Source organism: Numida meleagris, chromosome 12, assembly GCF_002078875.1.
Source record: "Numida meleagris isolate 19003 breed g44 Domestic line chromosome 12, NumMel1.0, whole genome shotgun sequence".
In the NCBI taxonomy this organism is placed as follows: domain Eukaryota; kingdom Metazoa; phylum Chordata; class Aves; order Galliformes; family Numididae; genus Numida; species Numida meleagris.
In genome coordinates this window covers 9588074-9600311 of record NC_034420.1, presented here as the reverse complement: position 1 = coordinate 9600311, position 12238 = coordinate 9588074, and the positions used below count along the sequence as shown (strand labels likewise).

Below are 12238 nucleotides of genomic sequence, written 5' to 3'. Positions count from 1 at the left end.
CCGCAGCGCACCGGGCCGGGGCGCGGCCCCGCTTTGTCTGCGCCGGGCGGCACGTGCGGGCACCGGGAGCCCCGCTCCGAACCCCTATTCTCCCTTCTCCCGGCGGCATCGCGCGTGGGGAGCGGCGGGTGGGGAGGGCCTGGGGGATCCCTCGGTGCTGGGCCCGATACTGGGATGCGGCGGAGTTTTGCCATTGTCTGGAACCGGTGGTGGGTTGCGGGGGACGGGGCTCCCGTAGCCCGGTCCCTGCGGAGCCAGGCCCGCGGCTGAGAAGGAGCTGGGGGCCCCGCTGCTCCCGGTTCCTGCAGCCCCACGGGGAGCTCTGGGTGCCTGGTCCCCGGGAGGGCCGTGTGGGGTGCCCCGGGACCGGGATGCGGTGGGCAGGGGCAGGGGATGGGGGCACTCTGGGGTGTTCCGCCTGCACCCCGATTGCTCTGGCACCCTGTGCTGGGGGCCCTGTGGCTCCAGGCCACAATGCAGCTTTGCTACGGGAGCAAATCCCACCGCAGCCCCGCTGCTGCCGCCCCCCAGCGCCCAGCTGCCCACCGGGACCCCCTGTTCTTGTCCCCTGGGTGCTCGCGTGGGGGTGCTGTGGGCACCCCAGGGTGCTGGGACTGGTGCGTGCCATGCATGCTGTGCTCCTGCCAGGCTGCATGCTGCTCTCCTGTTGGGTGTCCATTGGTGTGGGCCTGGGCATTGCCTCCTCCCCACCAGCCCCTCTCTCCGGGTTCCCACAGCCCCGCTGGCGGCACAGTGGGTGAGCGCGGTGCATGTCGGTGGCCAGGAGGCAGCTGTCAGCCCCGGGTACATCTGGCTTCCCAGCATCCGCTGCAAAGGATCGCTCCCTGCCAAAGCTGCTGAGAGCAGCAGAATCGGTTCCCGGGAAAGCGAGCACTGGGAGCGGGCCGCCCCTCTTCCAGCACTGAACCCCACAGCTCCTTCGTTGTGGCTGAGCTTTGCCCCATTCTCCCCATCCCCTCCAGCCCACTGTCACTCGTGGTGGCCGGTACCAGCAGGAGCAGCATCCCCACTACAGGGCCTGGTGCCCACCCTCGGTGTGGGTTGAGGAGTGGTGCTGGGGGACCACACACCCGTCATGACTGGTGGGACCATCCCCAAATGTTGATACTGGGCAGAGTGAGTCAGGGCTGTGAGGACACCGCGCTGGAGTGCAGTTCCAGGCTGGCTCAGGGGATGCCGGGATCCCCGTGGCCACGGGATGTTTAGTCTGGGATTTCCCCCGCCCCGAGCCCAGTCCTGGAGGGTCCGAGTCTCCCCTCCCCCTCCTCAGCCTCGCGGAGGCTGCTGGGGCCCATTACTCGATAGGAAAGGAATTTGGTGCTGCTTTCTGAGCACGCCGACTCCCTGGAGCTCGCAGCCACATTGGAAACACATGTGCCCGGGTTGGGGCAGGCGGAACAGGGCACCCCTCATTCCCGACCCTGCATGGGGGTCAGGCGGCTGCGGGAGCACTGCTGTGGCCTGGCACAGAGCAATGGGGGCTGCAGAAGGGCAGGGGGCTCTGTCCCCTCGGCAGTGATTGGGAGACTCTGGCCACAAGCATCCCTGCTCCCTGCCTGTCCCTGTGTCACCCATGGATGATCTCAAAGCTCAGGTGCTAGGGAAGCTGCATGTGAGGATGGAAGCATGGCAGGAGTTGGGGTTCTGGTGCTGTTGGTCCCTGCTCATGGTGATGCTCTGGGCTTTGCACAGGGCTGGGAACACTGGAACTGTCCCTCCTGGTGCAGGGACAGGGGCTGCTCTAAGGGCAATGCCCACAGTGCCAAACCTTGGGAGCACCTCTGGGTGCTGGCAGCAGCTCTGTGCTCAGGGTGCTGCCCTGCATGGGGGCCTGGGAGTGGGCAGCAGGCAGCGGGTGCCCTGGCTGCGATGCCTTGGCTGTGCCCTACTTTTGCATTCTGTTCACTCTGCCCTGTGAACCCCCCAGTCCTGCCTGCAGCCCCCCACATTGCAGCCCCATCCCTAGGGGAACAGAGCAGAGCCAGGGCTATGGCTGCTTCCTTTCCCGGCGCCGTGCAGCCGTGCTGCTGCCTCCAGCCTGGGAGCCGCATCGGCTCAGGCGGCCGATTAGCGGGATTTGGATGTGCGGATTAAAGTCAATCTTGTTGGTGCAATTATCTGTGGCTCACTGCAAGAGGAGGGCTGGGGGAAGAGTGGGGGCTATGGGTGCTGCGGGGCGGAGGAGGCCTTGCTTCCCCCTCTTTGTTAGGGAAGGCCCTAAATTCCCATTATTTCTCAGCTGGAAGGAGGCAGCCAAGGCCCAGGATGGAGCTGTGTGGCTCTGGTGCGGGGCTCTGCCCATTGGGGGCACCCGCTTCCCATTCCTGCTCCCATCCCTGCTTTCCCTCACCACTTCCACTTCCCATCCCCGCTCCCCATCCCCTTCCTGGAAGCCACCAACTCGGGTGGGCTCCTCCCTCCCCAGCACCGCAGGGATTTTGGCACTCCATTGCTGCTGATCGGCAGAGCTGCCCGCCCACCCAGCAAATGGATTATTTAGGGGGGTGGGGAGAGTCCGGCACGGTTGGCCCCGGCTCCCCGGGTGCAGCGCGTGACGGTGGCGGATTTGGGCTCCCGCCAGGTCCCCGCTGCCTGCCTGCCTCCCCCGCTCCCCTCCACTAATCACCTCGTCATCAGGGCGAGCTGCATCCCAGCTGGGATGGGGGGTTGCCATGGCGACGGAGGATGCTGGTTGCCTAGCAACAGCCATCCCCTCGCCCACCCGCCCTGGACCGATTCAGGGCACGGCGTTCTCCCCCCACGTTGCCGCCTACCCACACTTGGGGATGTGCAGGGGGTCCTGCGGAGCCCCGGGTGGGCTCATTGGGGCACAGCGGGGGTGCGAGGGGGTTTTCCCAGCCGCGGGGAATGGTTTCCAAGGAACAGTCTCCATGACGGCCCCAGCACACCCCGGCGGCACATTGATTTGCTGCTGCTGGAGCTCTGGCGTCCTCCCCCGGCCTGGTGCCTGGCGGGCCGGTGGCTCACGCAGCTGGGAACGTGAGCAGCCCCATGGAGGCACGGGGCTGACCCCAAAGCCAGATGACCCTGTGGGACTGCGGGACAGAGATGGGTGCGTGGGCAGCTGGGAGCACTGCATCATGCGGGATGAGTGTGGCAGCACCCAGCCGGTCCCTGTGCCCAAGTGACCCCTCTGTCCCCGTCCTTGGGACCTCACCCCATAGCTGTTAGCTGTGAGGTGGGGAGGAGGACTCTGCCCCGCATTCTGTGGGCGGGAGAAGTGCCCTGTGCTATGGAGTCTGTGCTGGACCCTTTGTGTGATGGTGGATTAAGGGGCCCTGGGGACACCTCTGGCACTGCCACTGGTCCCCAGACTCGGCCCTGCCCTGGTCTCAGTGTCACCAGCAGAAGGGGAGGTGGGGAGGCTGGCTCGTGCTGTGTATAGTCATTCTCACCCCCTGCACCCTCCCAGGGCCCTCTACACCTACGAGGATGGCTCTGATGATCTGAAGCTGGCAGCATCGGGAGGTAAGGTCTTGTCACCCAGCCCCCGTCCCAGCCAGGGATCCTGGTGCAGGGCCGCCATGTGCTGAGTGTGCTGTGCACTGTGCCAGGAGGGGGTCTGCTGGAGCTCTCTGGCCACTTTGAGATCCAGAAGGTGATGTACGGCTTCTGCAGCGTCAAGGAGCCCCAGGCCGTGCTCCCCAAATATGTCCTCGTCAATTGGGTGAGTGGGGCAGCATGGGAACACCTCCTCCTGAGCCCGAGGTCCTGTACCAGGGCCATTGCAGAGAGGCACAGAGGGTGGCCACGGGGGGTGCAGATTGTCAGGGGGGTGGTGGGGGCACACAGACCCCCTCTGGCTCAGCTCCCCCCTGGCTGATGTAGGTGGGTGAGGATGTGCCCGACGCCCGCAAGTGTGCCTGTGCCAGCCACGTGGCCAAGATCGCAGAGTTCTTCCAGGTGGGTGATGCTGGGGATGGGGACTGGGCCTGCTGGGGGGGGACTCTGATGGGTTTTGCCCCCGCCCCAGGGTGTGGATGTTATCGTCAATGCCAGCAGCGTGGAGGACATTGACCCGGGGGCCATCGGGCAGCGGCTCTCCAATGGGCTGGCACGCGTCTCCAGCCCCGTGCTGCACCGCCTGCGGCTGCGCGAGGATGAGAATGCCGAGCCCGTGGTAACGTCCCATGGCCACGTCCCTATGGCCGGGGTGTCCCCCGTGCTGATCCCAGCCCTGTCCCTGCCACCCCCTGACTCTGCTCTGCTCCATCCCAGGGCACGACCTACCAGAAAACTGACGCCACCGTGGAGATGAAGCGGCTCAACCGGGAGCAGTTCTGGGAACAAGCCAAGGTGGGACAGCGAGGGATGGGCAGAGGGCGTGGGGTGTCCCCAGGAACGGGCTGATGGCCCCATGTCCTGTCCCTGCAGAAAGAGGAGGAGTTGCGCAAGGAGGAGGAGAGGAAAAAGGCGCTGGATGCGCGGCTGCGGTTTGAGCAGGAGCGCATGGAGCAGGAGCGGCTGGAGCAGGAGGAGCGCGAGAGGCGTTACCGGGAGCGCGAGGAGCAGATCGAGGAGCACAGGCACGGGGCGAGCGGGGGGCGTGGGGTGTTGGGGGGGCTGGGGCCGGGGGGAGCTGCGCTCAGCTCTGCTCCTGGCCCCATCACAGGAGGAAGCAGCAGAGCATGGAGGCGGAGGAGGCCCGGCAGCGCCTGAAGGAGCAGTCCATCTTTGTAAGTGCCATGTGGAGCTGGGAACGGGGTGGTGGTGCTGGGGGTGGTGGTGTCAGGGGTGATGTTGCTGGGGTTGATGGTGCCGGGGTGATGGTGCCGTATCTTTGCAGGGGGAGCAGCAAGAGGAGGACGACAGGCAGCAGCTCCGGAAATCAGAGTCAGAGGTGGAGGTGAGCTCAGCACTCAGAGCTGTCTGGGACCTGGTGTGGGGCAGCCCCCTACTGCCCGGGCTGGGGGTCTCAGCCTTGCTCCCCTCTGCAGGAGGCCGCTGCCATCATTGCCCAGCGACCCGACAACCCCCGGGAGTTCTTCAAGCAGCAGGAGCGGGTGGCATCGAGCAGCAGCGACGCCGTCTCTCCGGGCAGCCATAGGACAGGTGAGGGGCTGAGGGGCACAGGGGGGTGCAGCACAGGTGAGTGCAGTGCCATCGGGGCACTCACAGCTCACCCATGGAGGGTGGGTATCCTCTGCTGCCACTCTTGCTGTGGTTCTGGGTACTGGGAGGACTGCGGTCATTCTGCTCGGCACCACCACTGCCATGGCTCCTCGGGTGGGCCTGCGCCTGCTGCCACCGGGACAGAGCTGTGGCTGCAAAGGGGGGTCCTGCAATGGGGGGGCTCAAACCGCTAGTGGCTGGGTGCCCTCTGCCCACCCACCTGCTGGCAGCGTGGTCCAGCTCGGTGGCATCTTTGGGACCGAGTGCTGGCTTGGGAAGGAAGCTCTAAAAGCTGAAAAGGGCAGAGGTGGGGCTGGGCTGCAGTGGTGGGGCTGATGTGGGGCAACTGGCGTGCCCCTGGATGGATGCTTGTGGGGCACATTGTGTACCCCACAGTGTACCTGCCCAAGGGTCCCTGGTGCCAGGGTGAGTGTACGCAGTGGGGCAGAATGCCCATTCTGGGTCTGGTGGTACCTACTGGCTCTGGCAGCAGGACCCTCTGCAGAGAGCTGGCTATAGGGTGGGGTGGCTGGCAGGGGGTGCTGGGCAGGGTGCAGCCCTGGGGCTCTGCTTGCAGCTCTGGGGGCTGCCTGTTCTGGTGGGTGCCTCCGCCGTGGGGACACTCTGTGGAGCTGTGCTATGGATCATGTTGCGGGCTGTGCCGTGGGCTGTGCTGGTGGGGGCTGTGCTGGTGGGGGCTGTGCTGAGTGTTCTTGCTGTGGGGCTGTGCTGTGGGGTCGTGCCTTTGAGCAACACTGTGGGGCTGTGCCTTGGGGCAGCACTGTGCATTTTGCTGTGGGCTGTGCTGTGGGTTCCTGCTGTAGGGATGCGCTGTGCCTGAGCAGACAGATGGCCCTGAGGCTGTGTCCTGGCCCCTTTGCCCACTCGGCCTTGGTGCTGCCTCCCATCCCGCCGTCCTTCTGTCCTGCCGTCCTGCTGTCCTGCCGTCCTGCTGTCAGTGCTGTCAGTGCTGCCTCCCTGCCGTCCTCCCCATCCTGGTGCCTCAGTGTCCCGGCCCCGTCATGGCCACTCTTAGCAGGGACTGACCCGTCTCTTTGCTCTCTCTCTCTCCGTCCGTCTGTCTGTCTTTCTCTCGGCAGGTCGTCTGCACTGTCCTTTCATAAAGACAGCTGACAGTGGGCCGCCTTCTTCTTCCTCCTCCTCCTCCTCCCCCCCGCGGACCCCCTTCCCCTATATCACCTGCCACCGCACCCCAAATCTCTCCTCTTTCTTTCCATGTAGGTAGCTGGGAGCCCCTGAGCACGCAGCCCCTTGGGCCCTGCACCCCTCCCCAGGCCTGCTGCTTGTGGGGCCGGGGTGTGAGGACAGAGCTGTGGGACCGGCGACCAAGCACAGAGGGCCAAGGGGCACCTCCTGTGCCCTGCGATGCGTCAGGAGACAAATGGGGACAGGGCAGAGCCGTGCCCAGGAACATGATGCTCTGCCCATGGGGCAGCGAGGGATGGACAAGGCTGTGTCCAGGACCTTGTAAAGCTGTGCCTATGGGGTTGTGCCCCTCCAGCCAGAGAAAGTGGGCACAGTGTGGTGCCTGCAGAGGGCAGAGGCTGTGCCAGGGCTCGGTGGAGCAACGTATGGGCAGCGTGTGCCACAGCAGGGCGGGGGGCTGCAGCTTGTGGGGATGCCCAGAGGGGCACGGGGCTTGCTGCACCCATGAGGGCCTCCCTCCTGCTCACAGAGGGGACTGGAGGTGGGGGCGGGTATGTGGCAATGTGTGTCTCAAGGCTTCTGGCCGGACTGGCGTGGGGCGCTGGGGCACTGGTCCTTCCCAATTCAGGTGTCCACCCCCCAGTGCAGATGTTTCCCCCCAAGCCGTGTCTCCGTTGTCTGCAGGCAGCCAGTCTGACTACCGAAAGGTTTCGGCAGCGGGCTGCAGCCCCTGCGAGTCCAGCCCGGCCTCCACGCCGCTGGGCGAGCAGCGCGCCCGCGCCCCGGCTGAAGAGACGCCGGCAACGCCCAAAGGTGGGCGAGGGGCTGCCGCTGCCTGCTGCGTCCCCTCCTGTAAACTTGCATCCCCTGCTGCTGCATCCTGGGGTCCCCTTTGCATCTCTCAGTGCATCGTCGCCGTATCGCCCGGTGCATCTCATGCGTCTCAGTTGCATTCCCGCCGTCTGTGCTGCATCTGCGCCGCATCTGCTGCTCCCTGCTGCTGCATCCCCACCACCGCTGGTGCATTCCCCCCATATAACTGCCGCATTCCTGAATGCGCCCACTGTCTCTGGTGCACCCCCTGGTGCATTCCCCATTGTCTGCGCCGTGTCACACCACTGCATCCCCACCATGGCTGCCGCATTCCCAGTGCATCTATGCTGGATGTGCTGCATTTCCTAGTGCATCCTTCCCTACATCCCCGCTGCATCCCTAGGAATGTGACTGCCCTGCTGCACACTCTGTTGCAATCTCCATCTCCTTTGCGACTCCTGGTGCATCCCTGCTTTCCATTCTGTGCTTCCCAGTGCACCCCATCCCTTCATCTCTCTTTGCCCCCCAGCTGCCAGTCCTCCCCTCTGCCTCCCCAGTGCACCTCTTGCCCCTACCGTGTCCCACTGCCTCATCAGAGCACACCATCGCTGCCCACCCATCCCACCTGCCCTTCACCATCTCCCAACCCAAAGCTCCCCCCATCTGCCACCCTGTCTGCAGCCATCCTCCATCTGCAGGGTGGGCTCTGACCACTCTCCCCGCCTTGCAGACTCCCCCAGCCCCAGCACCCAGGTGGCAGAGCCGGCGGTGACCGAGCAGCACTGGCCCTTCCCTGGGCCTGAGGACAAAGCGACGGAGCTGCCAGGGGACGAGCCCGACCCTGACCCCAGGCCGGCGTGGACAGCAGGGGCTGATGTGCTGGAGGACCTGGTGGCCCTGGAGCCCTCCGAGCCGTCCCCAGTGCCTGCTGTGCCAGAACCCCAGCCCATGGAGACGCCCGGTGTGGCCGAGCCCCTCATCGAGCTGTGGCAGAGTGATGGTGCGGCCCCTGCTGCCACCAGCACCTGGCCCCTGCCCGACACCCCCGCGGGACCCCCAGTCCCCCCCGAAGAGGGCACGCTGCTGGGCCTGGACGAGCTGCCCGAGCCCCCCGCCACGTTCTGTGATGCAGAGCAGCACGAGGAGGTGGAAGAAGAGGAGGAGGAGGCCACAGCAGGTGGGCCTCATCCCACAGGGCTGGGCTACCAGGAGGGCTACCAGGAGGGCCACGAGGTGCCCCCCATTACCAACGGGGAGATGGGCCCCAAGGATGGCACAGCGGGCCGTGGCGAGCAGGTGAGCAATCGTGAGGGCCACGGGGTCACAGCACAGCGGGGTGGGGGTGAGGGGACGGGGCTTGGAAATGGCAGCACCCCAAATCCCACAGGCCAGTGAGGGCTACTTCAGCCAGTCCCAGGAGGAGGAGGCCCTGCCGCCCGAGGAGCCGTCGGCCAAAGCCCCGCAGCCCGTCTTCTACAACAAGCCGCCAGGTGAGTGCGGATGGCAGGAATAGGGGGGGGTCCCCTCCGCGGGGTTCCCCCTAACCCCCTCCCCACAGAGATCGACATCACATGCTGGGACGCGGACCCGCTGCCCGAGGAGGAGGAGAGCTTCGGGGGTGGCCTGTAGGCCCCGCTCAGCCTGTAGGCCCCGCCGGTGCGGGGTGCGAGCGGCCATGGCCGGGGCCCCCTCCCCGCTGGGGCCCCGCAGGATGGGAGCCGGGGGGGCCGCCCCACAGCACCCCGGGGTGCCTTTTACAGCCCCCCCGTCTCTTTCTCTTTTATAAGTTGTCGGTAGGAGACATGTCAGCCCTTCCCCCCCCAGCCCTGTGAACCCCTCGTAGGCCCCTCCTCACCCCAGCTCCCCGTCCTGGGGGGGATACATGAGACCCCTGTGGTGCCAGCTGTGGGATGGGGGCCCCGTTCTCTTTTTGTCCCCCACCCCAGTACTTTGCACGAGTTAAAAAAAAAAAAAAAAAGGAATAATAATAATAATAAATGAATATGGCAATAAAGTGACCCTACCGAGGTGAGGCTGCGGCCGGCGGTGCCCCCACCCCAAAGCACTGCGGGGATGCAGGGACCCCCTCCTCCTTGCCAGGAGCCCCCCCCCGGCGCAGGGCTTGTCCCGTCCCTATTTCCCTATCCCTGCTTTGCCCCTCGCTTGCCCCCCCCCCCCCCTCCCATACGGTATAACTGTTTTTTGGAAAGCACAAGTTCTGTAACGGCGGCGTGCTGATGTATGTTAATAAATAAAGCGAATCCCGCGGGGTCTGCCGCCTGCTGGGGGGGAGCTGGGGCGGGGATGTGGGGGGCTCCCTTCTGCCCTGCGTGGCGATGGATCCGAGGCGAGCCGGATCCACAAACTTTTATTCTCAAACTGTAACAAACAAAATAAGAAACAGAGCAGAGTCCGAGCCCGGCTCCGAGCCCCCCCCGGCCGTGGGGGTGCCAGCAGGGGATGATGGGTGGGGGCGAGAGGGGGAACCAGCCCCTTCCGCGCTGGCGGCGATGGCCTGTGCCGGGGATGGGGTACCCACGGAGGGCAGCTGAGCCTCCCCATGTCGGAGGGGCCCTTGGGTGGCTGTGGCCCCTCCCTCAGACAGCCGTAGTCCTGCCGAACAGGGGCATGGAGACCGGGAGGTGCCACGGCCCCGGCTCGAAGGTGTCCCTGCTGCTGAGCTCCGAGTCTGTCCAGCTGGGGAACATGCGTGGGGAGCACTCTGCCTGCAGGTAGAGGTCCGGGCAGGCCGGCCCAGGGCTGGCTGAGCGGGGCAGGTGCAGTGCAGAGCCATAGCCGGTGTCCAGGAAGAGGGGTTTGTAGCTGGGGGGCTGCTCCTGCTTCTCCAGCCGCTCGTGGCTCAGGAAGGGCGCATTGATCTTGCGATAGAGCCCGCGCGTGTCCATCAGCACCTCGCTGTAAGGTGGGGGAGGCTCGGCCATCAGCAGCGCCTCTTCGTAGCATGGCGGCTTCGACAGGTCTGACTCTGCCGGGCAAAGCCCCCCCTCGGCGTCAGCGTGGCCCCCGCACCGCCGTGCTCCCCACTGGGGGGGACGCGCGCTCCGCGGCCGCTCCTTACCGTGCCGGCAGCTCCAGGGCCGGGGGGGTGGGATGTGGGGGTGGTGGTGGTGGTGGTGGTGGTGATGGGGCTCCAGACGCAGGCGGTGGGGGACGGCCATGCCGGGGGGGCTGCCCCCATAGCCCTCGTAGTGCAGCGGCTCCAGCTCCAGCGCACGCAGGCTCTGCTCCCGCAGCCGCTCCTCCTGCTGCCGCTTGACGCGCCGCCGCAGGTAGCTGCAGAAGCAGCACAGCAGCACGATGAGCCCCCAGATGAGCCAGAAGCCGGCGAAGCAGGTGAGAAAGGTGTAGGTGCCCTGGGACATCACCATCTTCGCCACCGGCCCGTGCGGGAGGCCCCCGCCTCTCCCTGCCCTTGGGGTTGGGGTCGGGGTGCTCAGGGCGGCGGTAGGGCCGATGCGCTCAAGGCAGCCGATGGCCTCCCCATGCCGTGCCCACTGCCGACTCCTCCTGGCCCGTGGGCGCCCACCGTCAGGGCTCCGTCCTCGCCATGGGGCCGCGGGGCTGGGTCAGGCGGGGGGGCACGGGGACAGCGTGGTGCCCGGCCCAGCCACTGCCCATCGCTGGGAGAGGGCCAACGGGTACAGGGTTGGGGGAAACCCTGTAACGAGACAGACGCCAGTGTGAGCATTCCCATGGTGACTCGCTCCACATGTGCAGCCATGCCTGGCCCCCATGTCCCCCCCACACATCCTCGCTGGGCACCTGGAGCCAGAGACAGAGGTTGCACCTCGATGCCACGTGGCCTCCTCCCACCTGCTGCACCCCAAATGCATGGCTCAGTGCTGGTTGCCCTGCAGTGTCACAGTGCCATAGGGTGCCCATAGGGTGCCACGGGGTGTCCCAGGGAGCAGCTGCAGCACATGGCACATGGGAGCACATGCGCCACAGCCATCAGTGGCCTCGTGGCTGCAGGGGGCACATGGCAGTGTTGGGGACATCTGGGAGGAGGTGGCATTGGGACTGTCGCCTCAGCGCAGCACTTGGCTGTAGGTAGGCTGACAGCTCGGTCACCTTCAGCTGAGCACTGTGCCCAGGGGGGGCTGCACACAGCAGCCGGCAGCACCCATGGGTGCTTGCAGACTGGCACGTAAGCACCCATCAGGATTATTATTATCGCAGTGTGGAAGAAGACACAATGGGGGAGCGGAGAGACGCGCGAGTGCCGGAGCAGCAGCCGAGGACAGGGAGAGTACGGCAGTGCCACGTGCCTCTGCCCAGCAAAGGGACCCCGAGTGGCACAGGGCACAGCCACTGCGCCCAGTGAGGGAACCACGGCAGGGACACAGCGTGCTGGGGAGCTGGAGGGGAAGCGGGTAGAGCAGTGGGACTGGAGGGCCGAGCCACGCCGGAAGGAAGGAGGGAAGGGGAACGGAGGGGCTGGGGAGCCACACTCCATCTCCGTTCCGGGTGGTGGGGGCCGCTCCATTGCACTGCCGCGGGGGCAGAGGGAGCGTTTTTGGGGAGCAGGATCCCCTTCCTTGGGAAGCGCAAGCTGGCGGTGCCGGCTAAAGGCAGCGCGGTGCGGGCGCAGCTCGCTAAACCCGGCTGCAACAGAGCAGGGGAAAGCGGCGGTGGCAGGGCTGGAGACGGCGAGGAATGGCAGCTGCCAGGGACTGGGGGCGGATGCAGCAGGGATAGCGGTGGGGAGGGAACGTCGGGGCCGGGAGTGTTCGGGGAGCGGCGGTGCCGTGTGGTCTGGGGGTGCCGGGGACACCCACGCGGCTCCCTCGGTGCCGAGCGGGAGCGCCGGGCGGCGGCAGCGGAAACCGGGACAGATCCATCCCGTCCCCCCCTGACCCCGGCCTGGGCCCCGGCGCCCGGTGCATCCCCGCGCGGTGCCTGCGGGGGGCGGGATGGGGACACCCGGCGGGGACCTCCCCGCTGCCGGTGCCGGGCGCGGCGGCCCCCTCCGTCCTCCTCCTCCTCCTTTCTCCTCCTCCTCTTCCTCCTCCTCCTCCCCCCCGCACCGGGAGCGCGCGTTTCCGCCGGGGCGGGGGCGCTTCCCTCCTCCTCCGCTTCCCGG

The 12238-nt window shown here is 66.5% G+C and overlaps 3 protein-coding genes across 5 annotated transcripts in view; 1 reads left to right on the top strand and 2 right to left on the bottom strand.

Annotated features, from left to right (window-relative positions):
* On the top strand, window positions 2861-9399 carry DBN1 (drebrin 1). Of its 3 annotated transcripts, XM_021410067.1 has the most exons (15): window positions 2861-3094; window positions 3455-3510; window positions 3597-3709; window positions 3871-3945; window positions 4016-4162; window positions 4261-4338; window positions 4417-4568; window positions 4655-4718; window positions 4829-4888; window positions 4980-5094; window positions 6255-6392; window positions 7006-7134; window positions 7865-8430; window positions 8522-8624; window positions 8693-9399. In XM_021410067.1, the coding sequence occupies exons 1-15, from the start codon at window positions 2913-2915 to the stop codon at window positions 8761-8763; spliced, it is 2049 nt and encodes a 682-aa protein (XP_021265742.1). In that variant the 5' UTR covers window positions 2861-2912; the 3' UTR covers window positions 8764-9399. The 3 variants fall into 3 exon arrangements, with proteins under 3 accessions (XP_021265742.1, XP_021265743.1, XP_021265744.1); XM_021410068.1 differs by lacking the exon at window positions 6255-6392 and having other exon boundaries at window positions 2863-3094; XM_021410069.1 differs by lacking the exons at window positions 6255-6392; window positions 7006-7134 and having other exon boundaries at window positions 2863-3094.
* On the bottom strand, window positions 9487-10555 carry PRR7 (proline rich 7, synaptic). Its single transcript, XM_021410078.1, has 2 exons — window positions 10214-10555; window positions 9487-10120 (listed from the first exon to the last, which is right to left on the bottom strand). The coding sequence occupies exons 1-2, from the start codon at window positions 10521-10523 to the stop codon at window positions 9732-9734; spliced, it is 699 nt and encodes a 232-aa protein (XP_021265753.1). The 5' UTR covers window positions 10524-10555; the 3' UTR covers window positions 9487-9731.
* GRK6 (G protein-coupled receptor kinase 6) overlaps window positions 10564-12238 on the bottom strand; it is a 19066-nt gene continuing 17391 nt past the window's right edge. Inside the window, exon 16 of the mRNA XM_021410075.1 lies at window positions 10564-10813. Coding sequence (XP_021265750.1) covers window positions 10589-10813 — 225 coding nt within the window. The 3' untranslated portion in view covers window positions 10564-10588. The remainder of the gene's footprint in view (window positions 10814-12238) is intronic.